Source organism: Tachypleus tridentatus, chromosome 11 (genome assembly GCF_004210375.1).
Source record: "Tachypleus tridentatus isolate NWPU-2018 chromosome 11, ASM421037v1, whole genome shotgun sequence".
Lineage (NCBI taxonomy): Eukaryota > Metazoa > Arthropoda > Merostomata > Xiphosura > Limulidae > Tachypleus > Tachypleus tridentatus.
Genome location: NC_134835.1, coordinates 66028844 through 66055744, shown reverse-complemented (window position 1 = coordinate 66055744; position 26901 = coordinate 66028844). Strand labels below are relative to the sequence as shown.

General features: G+C 29.9%; 1 protein-coding gene across 2 annotated transcripts in view; it reads right to left on the bottom strand.

The window, feature by feature from the left end:
- Window positions 1–26901, bottom strand: part of Tnpo-SR (transportin 3) — a 101186-nt gene that overhangs the window by 25051 nt on the left and 49234 nt on the right. For both annotated transcript variants that reach the window (XM_076467659.1, XM_076467660.1), the window contains exons 7-17: window positions 20852–20944; window positions 19261–19407; window positions 18099–18173; window positions 16818–16918; window positions 14008–14083; window positions 6970–7032; window positions 6508–6654; window positions 5789–5896; window positions 3127–3224; window positions 2393–2532; window positions 360–643 (exon numbers count right to left, since the gene is read on the bottom strand). In XM_076467659.1, the coding sequence (XP_076323774.1) occupies window positions 360–643; window positions 2393–2532; window positions 3127–3224; window positions 5789–5896; window positions 6508–6654; window positions 6970–7032; window positions 14008–14083; window positions 16818–16918; window positions 18099–18173; window positions 19261–19407; window positions 20852–20944 (1332 nt within the window). The remainder of the gene's footprint in view (window positions 1–359; window positions 644–2392; window positions 2533–3126; window positions 3225–5788; window positions 5897–6507; window positions 6655–6969; window positions 7033–14007; window positions 14084–16817; window positions 16919–18098; window positions 18174–19260; window positions 19408–20851; window positions 20945–26901) is intronic.

The window sequence follows — 26901 nt, the reverse complement described above, 5'->3', positions numbered from 1 at the left end:
CATATTCTCCTGATAACTCCATACATCAAATGTTTCTTTAAATAAATTTTAAAAAAGCATATGTAAATATTACTTAAAACACATACTTTCTGAATAAATTACATTCTTTACATATGTTGGAAAATTATTACAGTTGTTGATTTTTAATAATCTAATTTTTTAAAACAAATATCCCTAAAACTACTGCTATTTTCTGAGGTAATATAAAATTAAACAAGGTAATATTACACAAACATTTTCAAACTATTAATTTCCTTACAACTGCACAAATCTCATGTATATTGTTTGTAATAACAAAAAATATTTGTATTTCTTGAAGATATAATTTCAAAGAACACAGAATAATGTAATAATTGTACCTTTGAAAGATGTGAAAGCTGGCACTGACACAGTACTCTGAGGCCATCTGTAACTTGTTCATCTGGCAACTGACACAAAATCAGGGCTGCACCTTTCAGTAGGTCAACTGCAGCTTCATTGGAGATAGAAAAGCTGTCTATAGCCTGGATGATCTGCAGGAGTCCATTAAAATGAGATGCCATTTTTGTTCTACAAGAATAACATATATTTTGTAGTGCAGATGCAGCCATCCTTGCCAAGGGCTTATGTTGTAGACAGGACAGTATATAGTTCAGGACTAGCTCTGGAAAAACAAAAATGCATTGGATTACATATGAAATTACACAAACGTAATCGCAAGAACAGACTATCAAAATGCATAACCATTAAAAAATATCTGTATAATAAAAGCCACTTTCTGTTGGTGACATTCAAAGTAGCACACTGGTTTGTCTGAAGTGAGATATGTTCAACTACCAGTTGAGTGGTGATTTTTATAACTTCTAAATTGAATACTTCATGTTTTTTTTAATTATTAGTATTAATCAAAGTTTACATAAGAAATTCATACTCTTTGTTAACATGTGATCACAAAGACTGAGTGTCATTATGGTTAAAAACAGATTATTCTGTGGAAGGCCATAGGTTCAAACCCTAGTAGTTAGAATTTTTTAATAATTATTACATTTATTTTTAAACATATTTGTTAAAATATGTAAAACAAGCTCTTTGAATATTAGGGAAAATGCAAAAGCATTTACAGAACAAGTCTGAGATAATGTTGTATTATGCAATAAACACCTGTGACCACATGTGTCAAAAAATAACTTAGTCTTTTTAAACCAATAGATACAGCTGCAATACTTTATCATCAATATTTTTCATATACAATAAGAGATGTTTTTATAATTTAAGTAAAAAAATATGAAAGAATTTTTCATGACAAGTTATACCTTTCTACACTTGCATTTCATTCCAAAATTCTTTGCTTTGGCTATCACAATTAATAAATAGCAATGTCACATTTTTGATTATGTAGGAATATTTTTTGAAGAACCAGTTTATTGGTATAGTTCAAATTTTATCAAGAAGTAGATTTAAACATAATATAAGAACATACACAAGTCAAATCTCTAATCAAGGACCATTTGTTGTTTTTGTGAAATACCAGACAAAGGATAAATATTATATACATACACTGTTACTTTAATAATTAAATTTAGAAATTATGTTCATAAAACATTTAATTTTCAGAAGAAAAATTAATCAGCATTTACCATAATATGATGGGCAGCCAACTAATACACAAGTGATATTTCAAAGTTAATTAAATGATCCAGAATTTATCAAGACTCTTGAGTAATACTGCCACTTTTTGCACTAAACAGTTACATATGCACTCTCATCTTACTGCTAATTTGAACAAGTGATACTTTTGTGTCTACTATATTAGTTTACAAGTGATATTTGAGGATTAACTCAGGTCAAAAACAATGTTTAACTATTACCAAATAACAGCAAAACTAACAAACATACTTCTACTCAACAACAAAACCTATATGAGAACAGCTTTCTACTGACATCAGTAGTAAAATCTGTACTCATGTAATTGTCTGTTAACATAGATAACAAAATAACATTAACTTTAATTAGCATTAGCAGTTAACAAGTCACTATTTGTAGAAGAATGTTTTTCCTATAGCAGTTATGTTCCATAAGTCATAATTAATAACAATTAAGTTATATGTGCATTGGAACCCTTCATTTCTACTTTTAACATAACAGTTGTATCATCCTGAATTTATCCTTACCTATCCTACATTATTTCATATATTAGACATTATTTCAGTTTAGAAAGGTTAAAAGTAAACTATCCAAGTCTGATAACCCAATTAAACCTCTATAATTTATCAAAGAACAGCTTCTAGACTATGTACACACATACTAAATACCATATCAGTGTTATAAATTTTATTTACACACACACACACACACAAAAGATAAAATACAACATTTACAATTTTTAAGACATCAATCTACCAACTGATCTTACCAAGATACTGAGAATGTTTCTCAATCCATTCACAGAGTTCTCCAAGAAGTAGTGTGCTAGTGTGTCGCACAGCAATGTGAGAATCTTCTGGTAGATGAATAATAGCTTCTACTACCTGTGGAACCACTTCATTTTCATCTCTATGAAAGGGAGGAAAATATATTTATAATGTTAAGGAAACACACAGATTAAAAAATCAATTAAAGTCAATGAGGAAAAAACAAAACAGTAGTATAAAGCATTCCAAGTCTATTGGTTATAAGTACTCTGAAATAAAAGAATGCAAGCTTCAATTCATAACATTTAATTTACTGAGAATACAGTATGTTGAGAACTAGACAAATACTAATAGAGATACATATGTTGATTAACTGTCTGATCCAAAATACAACATGATGAAAGCTAAGTAAGATCAACACAATGCTAAAGAAGAATACTGACAAGAAAACAGCAGAAACAATGAACTTTTATAGCCTTGATGAAATAGCAGCCACACACACACACACACACACACAAATGTACGATGCTGAGAAAAATGTTGTTGCATAATATATAATAAATTTAGATAATAGAGAATAAATCTAAAGGGTTGATTTCATTTCTCAAACAACAGCTGAAAGATTACAGACAACAAATGAAAATGGTAGACATTTTCCTATATATTATAAATAATTTTTATCGTCACTGTACAACTCAAATTTTTATTTTTCATTAAAAACAAACAATTAACTTACGGAATGATATTTTTTGCAACAGAAGCCATAACAAAAAGAGAAGCTTCTGACATATTCCATGTTGCATTACTTCCTTGGTTCTTCAGGTTTTCAAACATCTAATAAGAAAAAAAAAAAAGTACAAATTTAAGTTAGTTTAAATAATACAGTTCATCTAACAGGCTACAGTATGAGTCAGACAGTTTGGGAAATATGTATATCATGAGAATACCATACCTCAAGAAATCTTGTTTAACATCTCATCTTTCAGTGGGCATTGGTAGATCAGGGCAGATGGTGTTAACACTTTCTGTTTATCCTGACTCAATGGGAATTTTGGGAAATAAGCATACTCTTGGAGGCAACACCAGCCACCTGGAAGAATCCTGAACTATGAGGAGGGGATTAAAGTAAATACAATTACCCATCACAAAGATGGTGGGTCAACTGAAGAATGAAAATCAATGGATACTGAAATACAGCAGGAGATGAGACAGCCAAATACCAGAAATAATGAGAGGTAGATGTATGAAAGTTCTACAAATGCCTCCCTGGAAGATCACATCCCAAGGAGAGCAAAAATGGAAAGCAAGAGAATAAATCAGATGAATTTCAGTTAGGAAATGTGAAAGATCCGGTGAGCATCCACAAAAGGGGAGGCATATACCAACCAGAGAAGTTGATAAACTCATCCAGTACAAGAAGAGAGGTCCCTGGAAGAAGAGGAAGCATCAGGGTATAAACCGAGAATGACAGAAAGCTTGAAAGTGAGATGTTCAAGCAAGAATGTAACAAGAAATATCACATAATCCAGTTCAAGAGGCAATGGACTGGGAAAATTCCACATCTTCAGATGAAAGGATAATATCTTTTGATGAAATAATGATGTGCGAGATTTCAGCAATGAAAAAGAAATATTTGATAGAGGAAAGGAGGTCTGGATTTTTATTAAAGAAAAAGAGGAAAATCAAAGCTGAGTTGGCCAAAGAGGCACCACCAACAGGGCCCAACAAGAAGTGTAATGTATCAAGGTGAGGGCCCAAAAAAGAAGACTGAGTAGGATACGCATACATAAAAAGATGAGACCAGTCCCAGCTGAAAGATGTGCACCTATCCAAAGGCAAGCCCAATGAAAGATTTACAGATAGAAAAACCATTACACAAGTAAAACAAGATCTTGCTGAGGGAGATGGTCCACCACAAGGTTCACAGCCCCTAGCACACATGCAATAAGACACATCAGACGTGAATGAACCCAAACGAGTTGCTTCAATGGTCAAAAGCAAAGATACCTAGAATGGGTTCTTCCTGGAAATCCATCTAGGAATTATCAAAGTGGATCATGACTAAGTGATCCACCAGAAGAGTGAGGAAATGAGAACATGGCTGATAAACAGCACAAGATACTAACGTGTTAACACAAAGTGAACACTCATACTGTGTCCAAATTCAAACAATCATATCATTATTCAAAGAGCCTTAAATGGTGAGAGAAGCATCAGTAAAGAAATGAAGATCTGGTCCAGTGTGTGGAAAGAAAACTAAGTGGTATCGACACAGTCCATTTACCATGACAACTGCTCAAGTAAGTGAAAGAGATGATTCCCAGTAAAGGGCAATTAATAATGAAGAAATTCAATGATCCTGCAAGGCCAACTGAAGGAGACACATTTGTGCACACCCCAAAGTGATAATGGCTTCCAAGGAAAACAGAGTTCCCAAAAGAACACATGGACTGAGGTGGAAGAAACCCTATGACTAGCAGCACGCATATCTCATAGGCAGATACACTAAAAAGAAAGAGCTTCTATTTGCAAAGATGAATTATTGTCTTGGAACCAATTTCATCTAATTATTTCTTCAATGTTCTCAACCTCTTTGTCTGAAAAGTATCTAGTATTTTAAACACTGTGTACAGCAGGGTTTAATCAAATTTACTTTAAAAATTAAAGAAGAGATTTCCTGATATTTTAAACACACTAATATACAAATACATTTGTTAAAGGTGAAAATAGGGAAGTATCGGAACAAACACTAATAGGCTCTACAGTGAAAAAAAAAAAAAAAACTTCAACACTAAAAATCCACAACATCAGTAGTATTAGCAACCACTATTTAAGTGAGCATTTACCTACAGTTTCTTCCCCATCATCCTCCATTCCTAGTTAAAATTCCAAATTATAATGTTAAAATATCTTGTCATTAAGCTAAGGAAATCAGCTCTTAACCAAAATATAAATGAATTGCCACATCTTCAACTGTGAAAAAGTAACAAAAGAACACAATAAGAACTTCAATTACTGAATATAAGGTGAACTAAAAACTAAGTTAACCCTGGAGCCTTGAAAAAAAGCTAATCACATATGGTTGATGATAATTTCAGTCATACCGACTTCACACGGCAAGAGAACAAGTTCTGTACAATGGCACTGAAATCAATTTTTTAAAATGAATTACAGCAGCTTTTTCCTTTTAAAACAAGTTATAAATGATAACATACACTTTTATTCAACACTGCAGAAGTTATTTTGTATAAAAAGTAATGCAGACATTAAATCAGTGTTAAAATGTCAAAAATATGACAACTTTATGCATCATAGTTTCATGCTGTTGTCCCACACATTACTTCCTGTTTAGTTCTCTAGAATTTCTTATTACTTATCATTAAACAAGTTTACAATACCTCTTTAAAGCAATTTGATGATCCCACGATAAACACAATATCTTTTATCAGGTCAGACACTCGAGAACGAAACTCTCCAAAATCATCATGCTCTTCTAAAATCCCCTCCTGAGTAGTACACAAAAACAGTTCAAAGTTTGTAATAACTCTTGACATACATCATAAAACTATGCCTTTTTTAACCACCATCAAACTGACAGTAATCAAAAGAATGTTTTTTTTTAAATTACTGATCTTGGTTTTTGAAATTTAAATTAATTTTATAACAAAATCTCCATTTAGCTCCCCTAACACAAAAATATATATACCAATTTCAAAAGTAATTAAATCAAGTTTTGCAAACATTTAAGTTATTTTGGGTTCTTTTTATTTTGCAATAATATTCTTTATCCACAAAGAAATATTTTTGCACTTTTAATTTTATTTTTACTTTTCATTCTGTAGGAGTCACTGTGCAGTTTCGTCTGTTAATAAATATATAAGTGCACAGCGACTTTCCGAACACCCTGTATAAGGTTGTTTCGTTAAACGTTTTGAGAGGAATTCAAAAGTCAATTAAGCAAAAAAACATACATACGCACAAATTAGAGACACTATATACTTCTTACAAAAAGGCTTATCTCAAAATCATGACTTTCTAATATTTACACATGAATAGATTTTGTACAAGCAAACCATTATTGTGAAAAAAAATAACATATAAAAAAGTTAAAACTAACATGATCAGGTTCCATCTGACTGTGCTGGGCCAATGAAATAATTAGCCTTCGAATATATGGATGAAACAGTCTGTTCAAATGGTCATTATTTTTCTTAAACAAAACTTCTGACAGTCTGTACCAAAAGTTGAATGTTATCTCAGCTACCTATAAAACATAATAATTTCAGATAAATAAAGTATTTGAACAAATCCTTTTTTCAAAAGGAAGTTTTAATTCTTATTCAACAAACATATTAACTGACAGTAATAGAAATTATATATTTCTACTGCACTCGATTAACACCCAAAATAATAACAGAAATCCTGTTAATAAAGTTAAGAAATTATAGTTTTAATAGCTGAACAATGAAATACTATCAATCCTTTTCATCTTCAATCAGCTTCTGTTACAATTATTCCCTTCAATATAAGATATTCATATTTTAGAGCAAAGCTAGTTAAAAATCGACTCATAACTCACCTCATAGTCATGGTGACCGACACACATAAGAAGAAGATCTAATGTTCTCAGATCTCCTAAATTCTGGTAAAAGGAAAAATGGACTATAAATAACATCTGCTATTTTAGTCAATTTCATTATGACATTTTTACTTTAAAAAAATTTCAAAGAAACAAATGTAAAAAGAGGTAATTAATCTTTCAACTGAGTTTGACTTACAAGTTGACAAATAGTCAACTATTTTCAAAGTGTTACAGTCTTAATGATGTTTAACCTTCTGAAAATGCATTACTTTTAAAATAGTAAGAGTATGTTCATGAAAGTTGGTAGATTATCAGTCAACACAAAGCTTTCATAAGCAAAATGTTAGTTTTTTTTAAACAAGTCTTAAGGTTTATTAAACAATGCTTTTCTCATGTTTCATTTTCATATGTTGCCTATCCAACATGTAAAGTAATTTTTATTTTAAGATTATAAACTTTTGAGCATTAGAAAATTTTCAAATTTCACATGCAAAATCCCTATTATGTCCAGATAATTTTAGCTAATGTTTCTTAAGAGAAATGTTTATATTTTGTTATTTCCACTAACATATCTCTGTACAGGTTCAACTGATTTCACTAATCTCGTAAATATCACATAAAATTAGGAAATGAATATAAATTATACCTTTTTCATTTTGGAATGACTACAGATTATAAAATGAAAACATAAATGTGTAGACTAAATAGCTTAAATTTCATAACATTATACATTTATATATACTTATTTTTATTATATTGATCTTTCAACCATGACTGGCTGACAGTATAGAAATTACAATGATGAGGCACATCTGCACTCATATTATTGTATCTAATAATATAAAAATAACCTTTAGTCTTTACAAAGTGACTTACCTAGATTATGTTATAGTGGACTAGTATTTTATAAGAGTCACATTTCAATTATTATAAATTGTACGTGTATATAGATTATTACTATTTACAAACAAATTCTTAAAATCATTTTTCTTAAGACACAGAACAATGGATAAAGCACACAATGATCTCTTCTAGTTACGAACTTTGTACTCACTGCAGCTTAACTTGCTAAGCCTCAAGAAATTTTGCATGTGGAGGATGTGAAATGAAATATTTTTTTAGATTTTGCATATGAATAATCAAAAAATAAACTACTTCATTGATACCATAGAACTCCACTATAATTTATAAAATTTAATAACTAATCTGTATTTATATAAAAAAAAATAACAAAATCACAAACAGACTGAAGACTCAACTTACCAGCTCGAAAGAAAGAGGATGTCATTAAATTTGAAAATGACTAAGAAAATCATTAAAAGTATATCCTGAGCTTCTGATTGGTTATTCATGTCATATATAAAGGTAGGTATATATAAGGAACTCTTTTTCAAAAATGGAAAGAGGTGAATGAGGGCCACTGAGTTTGATTCACTAAATATAGTGATACCTCAGCTAATAGAAAAGATAAAAGGTTTTTATTTTACATTCTAGCTTGTCAACATTGTTAATTTGAGTTCCTAATTCACCACAAAATATAGACTTTGTAATTTCACAAACATCTAATCTGAACCAATGCTGCATTCAACATACCACAGCACACAAAAATAGGTGTATTTGTTTAACAGGTACTTCTCGGCCAAGAAATTAAATAATGTATAATATGAAAATCTGAATTATAATGTACAGCTTGATTCAAAAGTTAAGAAGACAAATTTATAAAATAGTAGTTCAATAAAATTTTGAATGTAAGTTAACAAACAAGATAACATGTCCCTTGACCCATGACCCATCTGAAAAGGGTTAAAAAGAACTAATACTACAATGTCAGGCTATTACCTTAATGTAAATGCAAGAAAATGATAAATACAATGAGAAATATCAATCAACAGAAAAGTGTGTCAGAAATACTAGCACAAGGTATATGTCAATTACTTTTAGCATTTTAAACAGTAACCTATTTCCTGTTATTATGGTTGAAATAGATTAAGTTGGTAAGCTACATGTTATAACACAAATTTTTCAAGGTTCTTTAATTTAAAATAATTTATTGAGAATTAATTTATTCTGAGACTGTTTTTGTTTCACATTTTGTTCCTGTTTTTTCCATTTTTTTCATCAGAATTGAAAGGTTTCAAATGCTTTTTTAATCTAAATGTATATAATATGGTTACTTTCTGTTTTAACTTAAGCCTCATCCTTTATTCTGAGATTAAAAGCTTCTACAATTTACTACTGGCTTAACACAACTAAGCCTAGTGTGACAGTAGTTATTGGAAATTTCCACTCATTGTTTAGTGGTTAAATCTAACAAACTGGGTAATTAATTCAAAATACAATAATAGCAGCTTTAACAATAGGCATGTACTGATTTTAATTTTTACAATGTTATGCCCCAATAGCAGAGAGTCATCATCAGGTAGAAGCACAGTAATCATCAATATAAAAACTTGGTTACTGTAAAAGTTACCATCACTAAATTTTTGAATTAATTTTTCTAAGTCATTTTTTACTTTCCCAAATATTTTGATAATTCAGACACAAGAAAGGGAAGCATCTAACAGTGAATTATAAGTGGTTACAAAGAAAATATATTGTTCAAGAAAACAAGTCTACAAAATAGGTGGTCCTTCAACACAGAAATTTATGTTTGGTCTGTAAATTTATTAATTACTTGTCCAAAATGAATTTTGCCCTTATCTTTTACCTTTTTCAACAAATATATTTTGATTTACTTTAAACTGCAGTGATATACAAACCATAAAAAGGGATTTGATGTTGTTTCAAGATGAAGAAAGTCAGTTTACACATCAGTGCATATTTTATAATCAAAGGTCTGTCAACAGTGTTACTGTAATTATGAAATATTTTTAAAAAATGTTAGAAGTGCCTTCAAAAGCATTAGACCTATATGGATTTTCAATGCATTAAGTCACCCAGACTAGATGTAAATGATTTAAGTTAAAGATCTAATGCAACCAAACTTAAGCTTACAAATCAATACAGTTTATCCCTATTGTCAGAAGAAAAAACAAGTTAAAGAAACTGCAACAATCACCCCTGTTAACAGATGAAGAGCCTGAATGAAGACAATAATTTCCTCTCTGAGGCTTCTGCTTTTCGCTGGTAGTATCTGAGCATATCCCTAACATAGATTCACTTGAACAGATTCATGAAGGTAGTTAAGCATATCCCCAACATGATCACAGTGATTGTATCGAATGAGCATAATCACATAGGTAATTGAGCATATCCCCAACCTGGATCTAGTGGTTGTTTCACATGAAAATCATCATGATAGTTGTGAAGCACATCCCTAATATTAATTCAGTAATCGTTTCACAAGAGCATAATCAATAAAGTAGTTTAGCATATCCTCAACACTGTTCCAGTGATTTGGCTGAATACAGAGCAGGACACAAATTATGAAGCAAAGTCCTATCAAAATCAATATGACTACTGCATATTAGCAAGATGCAAACCTTCTAGGATTGGTACTTATCAAAAGTTTCCATTTTAGAGTTTTGCTTTCCATCTGTTGCAGTTTTTTGCATGTTTAATTGAAAGATATTTAGTTACACACAAAAAAACTGCCTAACAGTGGGCCAAACAGCTAGTATTAACACTGTGCATTATAACCACCAACTTCCAAGATGAGGAACCGAATAAGTAACAACAGAGAAATAAATGCTTTGACTGAGAATGAAGTGAAATCTGGCAACTGCAAGCAATGGCAAGACTGGAGGCCAGCAAAAATGAAGAAGAAATTAGCGAGGATGAAGAATCAAGTTGGGTGAAGCCAATGAAGACAGCAACTCGGAGTGACACTAGAGAAAGATAGAGTATCAATTTTAAGTGATTTGTAGATGGAGACTGTTAGTCATATAAACTTCACATTTCTGTTACAGTTGTTGAGAAACACTATAAAGTGCAATAAAAAATAACAAGACATAAACAAAAAAAAACATTATATCAAACCATACTATTATAACCAAGTCTATGTCTTCTAACTTTATTTAAAGGAAAGTTCCTGAATAGAAAAGTTATCAGTACTAGATAGGTATCTGAAGCAGATATTACTTATTACTAGCAACACTGGTGTACACTAACTTATCAACTATACAATAAAAAGTGCAAAGAGAAATGTACCCAGAAAACTAATGTCTGTCACTCACACAAACATCTTACATATTTTTAACTTACTACCTAATATTATTGCTGGTAAAATAAGCTCTTTTTGAAAAATTGCAAAGTTACTGCCTTTTTTTTTCTCTGAATTAAATTACTCTTCATAAAATAATTAAAGATTGATTGGAACCAACATTCTACCTATGACAAAGGAAAAACCACTGTTGTAAACTTATCTGTCACCTCATAATTTCATATTTTATTTTTATGCTTATCAGGCATGTGGTGCCTGTCATTCAAAATCCAAATGACTGGTTAATTAGCCTAAGTTCATGAACAAACATTTAGTTGCAATGTTTTGTTTTTTTTTACCTTTTCATTTATATTATTTTTACTTCAGTGAGAAACAAGGTCACCAAGAAGAGTAAAAACAGCCTGACATACTGTCAATATAACCTATTGAAAAATCAGCATGTTTACGGTAATCTGAGCTAACCATTTCTCTCAAATAGTTATTTACAGAGCATCCTATTCACGCTTTACGAAATTGAAATCCAGACCAATCTATTCTTCATCATATTCCTGTATAGACCAGATTCTCCCCAGATAAATATGTCTGTTATTAGGCTTAAAAGTGAAGTATAATTTATCTGTAAGAAAAATATTGCTCTATATGAAGTTGGTTCAGTACATGTAACACTGTTTTGCTGTGATCAAAATGTATCTCACTGGTCATCTGACATATACATTAGATTCATGAAGTTTCTTTCTATTTGTCTGCACACTATCAAAAACTACAGGGAGCTGATTCAACACGTAACATAAGATTACAGTGGTACAGAAATAATAAGTAACGTTAATTTGTTTGTCATAAATAACACCTGCATTGTCTAGGTGCCTGAGCAACTGAGCACTTCCAGATTCTGTTAATGGTACTTTTAGATAATTGTAGCTGATGTGTAACAGACTGCTGTGATTAGCTGACATCCAGTCACCCGATGGCAGTTCACTTGAAAGAAACATTCAAGTGCATTTTCTGTGACCTCGCCATGGTTCATACACAACTTGGAGCACTTTAACTCTCTGGCAAAGGATTTTCTCCCCCATACTTCTGTAAATCCCCAAGGCATCATATTTGCTTCGTATGTATTGTCCAGGTCACCCTTTCCACAGTTTTTGAGCTAGTAAGACAAAAACTTGGTAGATGAACATCAGATGGTCCAAGTGATGCTCTTTGCTACATGTCACAGCTCTGATTACAAGCAAGTACAAAGGAGAACAAAAACATAGCTGTAAGATCAAGTAGACATGATGCAGTCTACAAGCAGGTTTTCATGGTTTCTGAACCAAAATCTGGCACTGAATTTTGTGTTCTTATCCTCCTTTCAATGTTGGAGAGTACAATATTTGAAATTGTATTCACACCACAAACTCACAAACTAACATGACCAAACTTTGCACACTTGTTCAGATACCACAAGCAAGTTTCTTAACAGATTTTCTTCCAAGTATGTATCCCTCTCTGAGGGTAGCTATAGAAGAAACTGAGGATAATGGAGGAACTTGATCAGTATGCTGGGCCCTCTATGAATCATGAGAGGGCCTTTGAAATCTGTTGCAAAACATGGGTATTTTATGCAAATTGGGCATAAAATTCAAAAAATCTTTAACCTGTAAATAATAATATGCTGTTGTTGACCCATTTTGCTAACATGTTAAGAGACATTCAGAAAAAAAACATTCAGATTATCAGAACAAAAAACAACCATCACAGAAACATAGGAAAAAGTGAAAAGTATCCAAATTTTAGTTGTAAAAGCATCAGTGAATTACAAATGTTTTGTCCTTTTCCAATGAATGTGATAACATTAATGTTTAATTAGTGTGTATGTTGAGTTATTCCCAAATTGAGCTTATCATTTCTCCACTACAACTATATTGATAAATATGTGTTATGTACATAAAACATAGCACAGTATATTAACAACTGAATGTTTATATTTATCTCTTCTCATAAATCTGAGCATGATACTGCTAAATCAATTATGAACATTTATTCATATTTTGAGAACATGTTTACAGTGATCTGAATACCTTGTTTGAATATTTATGATTGGACACATGGATATTTCACACCACTGTCTGAAAACTTACGATATTTATTTAGATGTAGATAATGTACTGCTAATATTGTTTGAGATGATAATTGAAGCCAGTATGAACATACAGAAGAAAGCCTAACATCAATATAAATTTATCTGCTTATGTTTTTATTTCAAAGCTACACAATGAGGTATTTGTGTTCTATCCACCACATTTAGCATTAAAAGTACATGAGCATATCAACAGAAATAATTTTGATGTAATTCAGATCTATTTTCATTCATAATTCGAATCGTTTCTATTGGGCGACCAAGATTTTATCAATCTTACTCTTATGATAAAGTCTAGAAAGATAATACTTATATTTACAATAAGAGAGTAAATGTTAAATACCTTGATGATATACAGTACACAAAGAGCTGGATACAACATAATTAGTGCTGGTTACATAATGATTACATCCAGAATAGAAAAATACAACTTACTGAGCATTGTAATAATAAATGTTATCCAGGAGAAAAGGATATAACTTTTTGGGCATGATAATATAGTAATTAAATCCAGTATAGAAAAATATGACTTACTGACCAGATGATACAATAATTACATTCAAAATACAAGAATACAATTTACTGGATTTGGCCAAATAAAATTTTGTTCAAAGAATAATGTATCTGTTCTAATAACACAATAATTATATCTAAAAGCAAACGATGCATCAAGCTTACATTTACATAATAATAATAAAAACAAGCAGTTCTAACCTGATGATATTTAATACAGAAGAAAAGCAAAAAAACTTACTTGTCCTGGTGATATAATAATTACATCCAAAAGAGACTCAGCCAGCTCCGTAAACATACGGCAATAATTCATAGACCTAAGAAAATAAATTAGTTAGCTTTAAAATACAAGTTTACATATAGATGCTTTTATTAGCCTAATAAATCAAAATCCAAGAGTTAAGTGTATATCTTAGTATCACTATAAATCACTAATTATAAAAAAAAAACTGCTGGAAACTTACTATAAAAACATTAACATAAACTGATTGTAATAATGCATACAAATTGTTGGAGCCTAAAACTACAAGAGTCAGTAATAGCTGACTCTAATAATACATACAAACTGTCAAAACCTAACACTACAAAAGTCAATATTAACTGACTGTAATAATACATACTAACGGTTGGTGCCTAACACTACAAAAGTCAATATTAACTGACTGTAATAATACATACAAACGGTTGGAGCCTAACACTACAAGAGTCAATATTAACTGACTGTAATAATAAATACAAGCTGTTGGAGTCTTATGGTACAAGCTAACATTCACAGTAATAGCACATTCTGAAAAGAGGTTTTAAAATTTAAAAATGCCATGTAAAAATGCTATTTTTCAAGCTTATAACACATAGTTAATTATAATTTGTGATCATAAAAATTACCATGAAAATCACATAAAATGCATAAATAAATCTACATGAAAGTTGTGTGTTAGTTGTAAACAAGCCATTACATCCATGAAAATATATTTAGTGGTGGTGCTAGTTACCAAAAATAAAAATTCATTGTTAGAAATATATATATGAATTATTATTAGATATATCTATATATACTGCCTTCAGACTTTTGTTTCTTTACGGCATGTTTGTATTACTGAGAATTTGAACAAACTCATTTTTTGTTATAGGTTTTCTATTTCTTAAGGTCTTATTTATACAGAAAGGTGACAGAACTTCACACTAGAATTTAATTTGTTTTAGCTAAAGTCATGGGTTGTGAAATACATAAAAAAACTAGCAACTTCAGTTCCTGTTGTGACAACTTAAAGTAAGAGGTTAGCCTGAAACCTAAGAAACTTTACACAATAAACAAGTATATCAGGTAGTTGTAAACAAACAAAACCATGTTTTATACACAATTAACTTGTAGTAAGGTGCTTAACCCTTTTGCAACAGGCTCAGTATAATGTACACAAGTTCATCTACACATTTGCACACGTTAAAATTTCCACTGTAAATCTGATACAACATAGGTATCTTAAAAAATTTGGTAAACTTTAAGTAAAGATTACAATTTTTTGTGCACATAAAAATCAAATTGTTTTTAATGAAATATTTTAACTAAAGAGTTGTTTGTGAAAATAGAGAATGTTTCATTGCTACATTTGGGTGAAAGGTGATTTCATATTATGATTAAAAAAACTACTCTTCATTTCAAAAATCTCATATGTTATTTATGTAATCTCTAAAACCTCCTAAATACACTTCAGACAATACAGTCTTACTGAAAACAAATTTTTCTGTTGTTTTCTATACCCTAATTATGTGATGCCTGTCCCTAGACCAACCTGGTAACATAAAAAAAAAAAAATAAACATAAATTATGCTTTTTTCATGCTAAAATGACTGCATATTATATCACAAAAATATAAATGCTTAGTCTAAGTACCTTAAGTTTCACGACGTTACACATTTATACACATTTTTAATATACTAACCTTCCATGCATGCTCAGCTAATATTACACAACTTGCATTGACGTGGTGCACATGCACTTATGTCACGTTTCCAACAGTATAACACTGATATTTAGTCTTCCCTGTATTAGTTATGTTTTAGTGAACTAGTATTTTGTATTGTAAATATACAGTAATATTTCTATTATATATGTATGTCAATTATTACTATTTACAAATAAATTATTAAACTTGTTTTTCTTAAAATACCCAACAATAAATAAAGAAGAAAAGCAAACAATTATCTCTTCAAGCTACGACCTTTGAACTCTGTTGCTGCTGGACATAGGCTGCTATGGAGGATAAACAAATTTCTTTTAGCTTTTATATATCGTTGAATAACAAAAAAAATCATGAATAACTATACTGATACCACAGAATTCTATTATAATTCATTAAGCTCAGTAATTAAGATGTATTTAGGTTTAAAAAATATGAAATTTTGAGCCGACACAACCTACCTTCTTGAAATATTGGTTCAAAAGAACATGGGAGATTTTTCACAGATTAAAATAGCTGAGAAAACCCTTTCAAGGACATTCTAAGTTGTTGATTGGTTATTCATGTCAAATGTTGAAGCACGTGTATATAAGTGACCATTTCCAAAAATGGAAAGAGGTCAATGGGACCACTGTGTTTGATTCAGTACATGAGCCATATCTCAGCAAACTAAAAAGATACAAGGTCCTTATTTTATATGGTAGCTTGTTAATGTTAGTAATTTGAGTTACTAATTTGTATTAAACTCTCGACTTAGTATTTTGACATCAAACATCTAATTTTGAACGATGCTGCATTCGATATACCACATGGCTCACTAAAAATCTATATTTAGGTATGTTCTTTTAATATTTATTTTTAGGTTACAAAAACTAACTCATATGTAATATTAAAGTTTGAATTATAATCTACAACTTGATTCCAAACTTATTGATATAAATGTATAAAATAGTAGTTCAATAAAATTTTGAATGCAAGTCAACAAACATGTGACATGGCCTTTGACCTCTGACCCATAATGAAAGGGTTAACACAACTAATAGTTAATAACTACTACAAATATAAAAATAAATTACTTCATTTCTCAACTTACTTGTCAATATCCTCCTGAGCTACTGACATATGATAAGCATCCACAACTTTGTATACACCATGAAACAAATTATGTGCAAGAGAGTAATTTTTTTCCACAGCCTGTAAACAAGCAAATCAACATATGATTATGCTGGGCAAATTATCATTTTTTAATATCTACATTTAATTCAAAACCAAAGAAATTAACTTGGCAATCTTCTATTTAACTATTTTCAAACATAGTGTAATTCTTCCTTCAAGTTTCAGAGCAAGAAACAATGTAGTAGTCAAATCTGTGTTGTATCAATCAAAGCTACTATTACAGTTCCCATAACTTGAGTAGAATGAAATTGCCAAACTTTTCCTAAAACTTTCTCTAAAAAGGTATTTTCTGATCATTTGTTCCGAGCTATAATCTGCAAAACACAGTCCATATATTGTATAATAAATGTAAGAGAGGCTGTTTGTTAAGAGTCACAGTTTGGCTAAATGCTCTTTTGCAAAGTTTCAATATGACCAGTCAAGTTATTGATACTTTAGCAGAACATATACAAGAAATGCAGTTTATCCATTTGTTTATGATAATTCATACTAATTTAGTATTTTTATTTATATCACAAAAAAGTTATTACAGTAAAATCAATAATACAGATCCTAACATTTTTGATTACTGAATTCTGTCTTTTAATACAATGAAAAAATAAGATCACAATTATATAAATACACAAAATATATATGAACTAATTTTGATTTGTAGATTGTTGTACATAAAAGCATTGTTAAGATTAATAATTGACATTACTGTCAGATATACACTTAAATGTACATTAAACTCTTTCACTACAAACTGAGATTGTGACCCCAAATTGATCCCTAAAGTTTTCATAACTTCTGATATAAATTGGGGGTTAGATGATTTGATTTTCTAGTTTAAGGCTCTGAAGTCAAATAAAATTGAAGACAATAAATATTTTGCTTTGACTAAATAACAACAACATTATGTGACAATTTTCATACTAGAGTGAGACTGAGAATTTAAATCCTTTTTTTTTTTTTTATATAAAAGTTAAACATTTATATGATATTAAAAATTTGTTAATAACATTCTGGTGAAAAGTTCATTCATATACATTGATATTAAAGTAGTTTATCGAATTTTTGAATGTAGCACCATTATAAGGTTGTTATTTGTGCAAAAAAGGATACCAGTAGTAAAACAAAGATTTGTTCAGCAAACAAGTTAATTTTTAAATGGATTAAAATATTGTCAAACTTTCCAGTTAAAATTTAAGCTTTTTACCTCAATAAGAAAGAGAGCACTGCATATACAGTCACTAGCAGCTTCATGTACTGGTGATGGAGTATTTGAGTTTACCTACAAAAAAAAAATCCAAACATGCAGAGAGTTACTCGCTGTTTTAGTTGTAATACCCTATACTTTGACACATTCTCTACACATGAATATCAATCATTTTTCACTCGTACTCAGAAATATCTTGTCCATTTCCTTTACAATTAATTGTCTTCTTTCATTTAATTCCCTGCCTGATGACTTAGTGACAAGTCTGGGGAATTATATGGCAAAAATAAAATCTGGGTTTTGACATTCACAGTGAAAACAGCATAGATAGCCAAATGTGTAGCTTTGTGCTTAGAAATAATAATCCTTATAACTGGCACTAACACAGTTGCAACACAACAACATTTTTGTTATTTCTAATACCCAATTAATGATATTGTGTAAAGTTTCAAGAAGTTCATACATAATCTGTATTAGCTACTTCCACTTTTAAAGTAACAGACAAGACAAAGCACCTAACTGACACCACATACTTGCAATTCTTGGACTATTCTCATCAGTCCACATAATAGGATCTGAACGTTAGTTTTATAATACTTCCATGGACCAGTGGTGTGTAGTTTCATGTTGCTTTCTTGTGATAGAATAGAAACCATTGAACCTTAACTCCACAACTTGGTATGCTAACTACTAGTCTGCTACACTGTTCCCTGGGTATTATAAGTAATATCTAACATTTTTATTATAACTACAATATTATTAACATTGTACTTTTCAGGTATAAGTAACTAACTGTTGGCTCTAGTACACTTATCTTGATTTTTTCAAAAGGATTTCAAACATACCTTACTATAAAACTTGGTCTACGTATGGGTAACAAATATTTACATCAATTAAAAATGATAATAAATATTATATGCATAATAAAACTTACAAATTATTTATGTTATTCTACCTAAGATACAAGATAACATACATCTTTACAATACTGGTAGCAATTTTAACCAATGAAATACAAAACTACAAGTTCTTTCGAATGTAAAATCTTAAAAAGTACCTCAAACAAAAAGTTATTTAGTGCAAAAAAATTAAGTGGAATAACCTTAACTGTGAAAGTATGCAAGTACTAAAGTAAATGACATGTAACAATCTACTAAACTACCAGACTATGAAAGACAACATTCAACAGGGAATTCAGGTGTTCTTCAGACGATGGTACAGCCCCTAGAGACAACCAACTACCAAAGCAGCGAAACACACGAGTTTGAACAGTGGCATTGTCTATTCCCAGCGTATGTAAACAAGTATTCTGGAAAATAATTTTAACAAACTTTATTATTATACAAAATTCTAATATACAACACATTTTATCAAAATCCTAATCTGAATATGATTTAAATGTATAAAGTTAAATTTACTTAAAAAAGGGATTCAAAAATCCCATGCAATTTACTTCACTATTTATAAAAAAAAATCATAAGTTAGATATGGAAAACAATGGATCACAAACGGTACATAAATAAATATCAATGAATAAACAGGTTAGCAAACAGAAAGATGAATACTTGTGTGCACCAAACCACAAAATAATTTCAACTGTTTGTGAAAAAACCCTAAAATCAAATGTTTAACTTCAAAATAATTTCCACGCTCTTAATAATAAAAACAGATATTTATTAAAGTTCATCTCATTTGTTTCTTTGTTTTTGGTTGTTTTTTTGCATCATATTCTCGATGTATATACACTACAGATGAGCTGTATAGAATCAAACAGTAATGGCCAACTAACAGTATTTTTTGTATTCTTCCAACTATTATGTAATCCCTTCAAGAACCACCTTTGAGACAATGTGCAATACAGCAAGAAACATGTGCTCTCTGAATGGATCATAAACTCCCCCTTGCTGTATGTAGCATAGTCTTGGTAGATTGGCAATTTTTAAAAAATAAGATAAAATAAGAAAAAAAATCAATATCATCACAAAACACCTATGAAAGTGTCCAGCTTGTAATTTAAATGAGTTGAATATACAGAAAAATCCATTGATGCAACAATAATTTCTCCTTACTCCCTTTCTCAGATCCATATTGACCACTTATAGCCATCCTTCGGTTTAACAGTGAATCTAATTAAACTTCAACAGAAAATTATAAAAAAAAAATGGAAACATCTCATACTGCATTGTATCTTAATTCTGGACAGTGATAAACATCTACAGAAGCCTGACATACATTAAGCTAAGGTAGCAATGATGTTTTTTTATGCACATCTCAGAGGTTAAAAAATTAAACTAGCATACAGTTTTAGAATAATTAAAGTCTGAAACAACTATAAAAACACTTATTTATCCATTTCTCACTTGTTAAAAGTTTTTAAATTTTGGCAGTTGAGCCTTTTTTTAAAGGGTCAAAAACTGATTACCAAATTATCAACCAACAGAACTAAAAAAGACTAAATGAGATTGTAATATAATCTATTTCAAACTTGGATACGAAAGAATTACAAAACTCAAACATTATTTCCTGTAATTCATAATGTTTCAAATCAATCCATGAAAGCATGTCAAACAAGCTTTGTTTCAAAGAGAAATTCAAAATTTGTTAACTTACCTGACTTTAATATTATTTCAGGCAATTCTGATCCCATTAGTATCACAAAAAAAATGTTAAAAGCAACACCATATAACAACAGAAATTAACATCTTTATTTATTGTACAATGACTACATTATGAAATGAATCACTCAGTCATACCAGTAGCTGCAACACTTGAGGTTCCACTTGGCTGAGGGATTTTAGAACTTCAGATCTACGATTGGCTCCAAGTCGTAGAGATCGACTATTCACCTAAGCAGAAAAAATAGTTAGTCAAACTGTTCAAATCTTATCATTCCATTTTAATTATAAAAAACTTAATGTATAATAAATGAGCCTATGGTAATCAAATTTAAAAATCTGATCCTACTATAAAAGAAAATATTATGATTAACAGACATCAATATCACATTAAATACAATAAATATGATTATAAAAAAAATTCTTGTAAAGAGACCAATGAACAAGAGCATGAACTGTGATAGAAACACATGCTAACATGTCTGCAATTTATAATTTACCATTATTGACTAGACTTAGTATGAAAGAAGAGCAAGTTATGTGTATTCTGAATTGTTTTTTGTTTTACTTGTACCTTCCAATACCTTTCAAAATTAACATTCTAAGTGCAACTTACTGATCTAGCTGACAAACACCATTCTAAACAGATAATAAAAAATCATGTAGGTTCGACATAAAGTGTATCATGAAAACAAGAAACACAATAACCAAGCTGCTTTCAAAAAAATATTGTTCTTTAACTAAGGCAGGCTTACATTCCCAAATTGCCTGGATTATTATCTTCTTGTCTTGTGAAATGGTGAAAATATTCATTTTACCCTTACAATATAAAAGTAAAAAAATACAACTGAATGCATTAAAAAAATCAAACATTGCAAAATATGATTATAGTAAATACTTTTGAACTAGAATGTAACTTGACAAAAAAAAAATACTAATCTCTTGAACCAACTGTTTTTCCTTTCAGGCAAACTTTAATATAGACTAACTCACAACACAATTCTAACTACTTCCAAACCCTTTTAGTATTCATCTTGTATCTATGTCTTTGTACATCCACACATGATCAATATAGCTGACATCATACATTCATACATAGTACAGGAATCTTACTAATATTATTAGAGCCAATCACAAATTACATAATACCAAAGTTCAAGTCACAAAAGGTCCTAGAGGTTTCTCACACTAAGGTCAGTCACAAGATAAAGAGTAATTAGTGTAGTATAAATGATAAGGAATTTTGTGATTACAATCATCTTACCACTTAAATCTCAACTGACAATCAGACCTCTTAGATCAAAATTACGAAATTATGCATGAGGAAATAAAAATAACTTTCTCCTAATGAAATTCAATGCTTGTAACATTTACAGCAGAGTTTTACTTTGACAGTTAGAGAGATTCTTTCAAATACAGTTACTTGTTCATCTATTTCATTATACATCTTTCAGCAATCTAACCAAATACATCTTCACTTCTGTAATCACCAGTGAAATTCTACTCTATCCTTAAAAAATAAACATATATAATAACTAGAATCAGCTGACATTCTAAAATGTAACCAAAAAAGGAATCCATAAGAAAGAGGTTCAAATACAATTGGCCAAATAATATATACATGCTATTACAAACTTAAATTATGATATCAGGTGTACAACACATTTGTATGGAAATGAACGAGACCTTAATGTATAAAACAGGGTGTACCCTCCAGAAATTGTGCATCTTAAGTAAGAAACACATTTTCTTTAGTTTGTTCAACCAACCAAACAAGACAATAAAGCAACATTTTATTACAATTTCCTGGTTAAATAATCAACTCAATGATTATTCACTCACTTACACAAATGAAAAGATTATTATGTCAAGAAAATATATCAGTATAATGAGAATAATGTCCAAAGATCTCTTGGTTAGCCCACTAAAATGCTCATAAAAAATAAAAGACAAAGGAATTTCTCAAAATAACCAATGAACAGAATTTATTAACTTATCCATGCAAAAATTCCATCAAATTGAAATGACAATGAAATACCAAAAAAAATGATTTTATTAAACAGAGAGAAGGGAAAAGCTTTAAACTGGTACCACAGGTTGGAAATCGTTATTAACCTGTTGATTGCCAAATATTTCAGCTGCTACAATACAACTCTAATGCTTCTTCATTTTGTAGCTTTTTTCGTGACGACATTTTGAATCGAAAGTGAAACAATTTGTAAGTAGGTTAAATGCATGTATGGTGCTGACATCTAGCATTGAGTTAGGTATTATTGAGAACGAATTAACTCGTCCGCGGCACTGTGTTACCGATTGGCTTGGACGAGTTATCTCGTCTATGGCACTGAACAGGTTAAAACCTATAGTAATAATGTAGAGCAATTGCAATATCTTGTTGTTTCCATTTGTCAAAGTTAGCAACACTTTGTTTCCAATTACTGCAACAGCTAAAAAGGGCACACTGCTCTTAAGAACTGATGCCCAAAAGAGTACTATTTTTATCAAGGACCACAAAGCTTTTCATGGCAATAAAAGACACATCAGCATAAACAGTTAATTAACAGTTTTATGAACTAACTTCTTAAAATGCTGAGGTAAGGGGTGATGTTTCAATGCACTAATCTTGATGAAGGTTCACTTAAGTACATCAAGTTTAATTTCTACCTCAATTTTCTTGTCCTTTGCCCTAGAAATAAACTTTAAACAAGTAGCTATAAATAATAAAAATATATAAAAAGGTTTTATTTTACTACTCTTTAGGCAGGTTTGATGATGAATATTTGTTCAAAACATTACATTGAAATGAATTTCATATCTGGAGACAGATGTTAAAATATTCCTTTATATGGTATTAAGCTCTACTACACTGTTTCAACTGTTATACTGTTACCTAAACCTGCAAACCTATCAATTTTGATATATGTCTTTCAATCATATTGTAACTATCATTAATAATTCAAACTGTCAATTTCACATTACCAGTTCTTTCTTTTAATAGCAATTTTAATTTCTCTGGTTATATGAACAGCAACAAGTCTGTTGTCAAGACTAACAGTATTTGTAACTTTTCTTGTATAACAGTAATCTATCAAGCCACTAGCTTTTTAAAACCCTTTAGATATTATGTGAATCTTTTTATTTGATATTCAATAGTTTAACTGTTGCAATGTAATTCATTCATGTGATCCATGTAAACAACTGCAATTCCTCCAACACTGCCTTACAACTTCTCTACAGTCTTTTCTCTTAGTCTTAATAGCTTACACTAAAACAATGACATATTTCACCAGACCTCCATACTTCCTGCATGTTCACTAAATGTCTCCTTACTATAGTTTTGAAAGTATGTTCTTGAACTTTCAGTAATCACTAGTTTTTCCTCAGGTACCAGCAGAAACACCATCTAGCAAGTGCTTCCAAAAGAGCTATACATACTCAGTTAACCGAGTTGTTCTTGTACAAGTAAATTCCAAGATATTCAGTCAAAAAATTCACACAATAATGCACTCTTGAACAAGCTCATAAAATATTATTATTATTATTAATACATAAACAAATTACAGAATAACTGCACAAGTATTCACAAAACAAACATTACTATACAGTAAATAAAAAACAACAATACAAGAACATTGAGTATAATTAAAAAAAAAAAAGACGACAGACATGGTACTTAATTGCAAACTTTAATTTAATTTACTAAGACTTTAACAACATTAAACACAACAGTGGCTTACCACCCCATTTGCAGAACAGTCCAAGACACCTAAAACTGACTACAAATTTAATCATCTAAACATATGAAGAAAAGGTAAGGGTTTAAAAGCATTACAGAATTTTGTAACATGACAAATTACAATTTGCTAGAAAGTAAATAATTTATTAAAATACTACAGATGATTTTCGCCATTAGCATCAAGCAAGCACAAAATGAGAACATTAGGATAACAATGTAATAAAATTATCTTGAGAATTTATATTTAAGTTTAACCTAGTCTACCAGAAATCCAGATAGGCATAAATTAATAATATCCAGGAGAGAAAAAAAAAGTAGTTTGAAGTAAGTCAACTACACAGGGCTAGCTGAGTGAAGTAACTAAAGGAATGTACAAACATAAGATCTTCCAAATCAAGTTCTGGAATTGTTGGAAAGAAATACATTATAGAGAAAAAATATTATAAAAAGATTTTAAAAATTTTTATTTTAAGAAGGAAAAAGAATCTGAATATGAACTTGATAACCATTCGTCATCTATCATCACACATGGATCATTTTAACCTTTTCTGGATGAGGGTCACTGATTTTCCCTGGTTCTTTCCTTCTCACAGTGGAAATACTCATGTTAAATTATGTAATACTTAGGATAATGTTACTTAAGGGTATCTAGTTTCTACTTCAAAACATTTAATATAATTTCATTTTGTTTCATGTCATTATCTGACATTATGAAACTTACTGAGGCAGTTAAAACCATTTAAAATATTTAATTTTGTTTTAAAATTTCAATTTTCTTTGAAGTTATTTAAAAAGTTCCATTTTACATATTCAACCAGTTTCACCTTGATTGGTATTCATTAAAATACTATTTTTGATATATTACTTTGCCAATTACAATAGTCACTAAGTTAAATGTTTCATTAAAAGTTCTGATACAATGAGAGCCACAACAATACTTCTAACACAAGGTATATTTATGAATACAATGCAGATGCTTCTCATGACAACTTGTTTTGTGACAATATTTCTAGATTACAATGCACATTTTACAGGTATCAACTGATTATCTTTATAAAACTAGAATGTTAACTGAAATTTCCTTATCTAGTGGTTAAGATGTCAATAATATTGATTTGTTTGTAACATACTAAAGTGTCAACAGGTTTTGAATATAAGCAGTAATTCTGTCTTTTTTTTTTAAAAGGAATGAAGTGCACATAATTACAGAGTGATGATCAAAAATGATTTTAAAACCTGTACACTTAAGTTTGCTTTCCTGTTGCATTTTAAGTTGTGTGTGTGTGCGTGTGTGTGTGCATGCATGTGATAAAGTGGTTTTGATACCAGCATGTGTGAAATAATCTTGTGGAAAATTTCAAATAAAACTGTGTCTAATAAAAAATAAATGAAATTAGCATATTCAAAAAATTATGATTAAAAGAAGTAACTGTATCTCACATTCTCTCTAAATTGTCAAATTGTGATTGTAAAAGAAAATAAACTGATGAGTAATACTTCATTACAAATTAATATTAAAATGTAAACATTCAAACCAATAGATAGAAGGAAATTATTATACATTTCTAATATAATTTTATATTATAGAGCTTTTAGCAGTACTCAACTATTGTTTTCAACAATTTGTGACTAAGTATAACAAGTACATCAGCTGACCAAATATGTTAATTTATTTAAATTATTCATTTGAACCAAATATCACACAAACATGCATACAAATATTTTATTCTTAATTGACAGTTCATTTAGTTAAGTAACTAACAAAATAATAAGAGCTTTAAAGTGACTGCATTACAGTTTATCATCATTATTAAACAAACCTCTTAAAAGGTTTTAACCTGTTTTTAAAGAAAATCTTCATTAAAAAATTACAAGTTGAATCTCAAGTGATTTTTATGTAGTTCGACATTTCTAAATTTTGCACTTTGATTTCTACTACCACTTTAATTATTATACATAAAAATATTATTATCAATCAAAAAGTAATTTGAAATCCAAACATACAAGTGTAATTTTACACAAGCTGATTCCTGGATTTGAAAGATGTTTTTTTGTTGTTGCTTAAAACCTGTTTAGTAAATTATAAAGGTTTCCCTATGAGCTTTGTTATTCTTACTTTATCACAACTGCCCTATGGAAAACAGACAGTTTGGATACAGTTCTTTATCGACTTGTGGTCAAGGACAAGAAAGGAAAATGTTAAAAATTAACTACATGACAAAAGGAAAAATCTCAAATTACAAACAAACTACAAGTTGTGTATACCCTTTCCTTTTATGGGTTAAAGGTCAAAGGCCAGATCATCACATTTGTTGACTTGCATTCAAAATTTGATTGAACTACTATTTTATAAATTTATGTCAATATGTTTGGAATCAAATTATACATTATAATTAACATTTCAATATTATATATGAGGTAATTTAAAAGTAACTATTTAAAGAAGACAAAT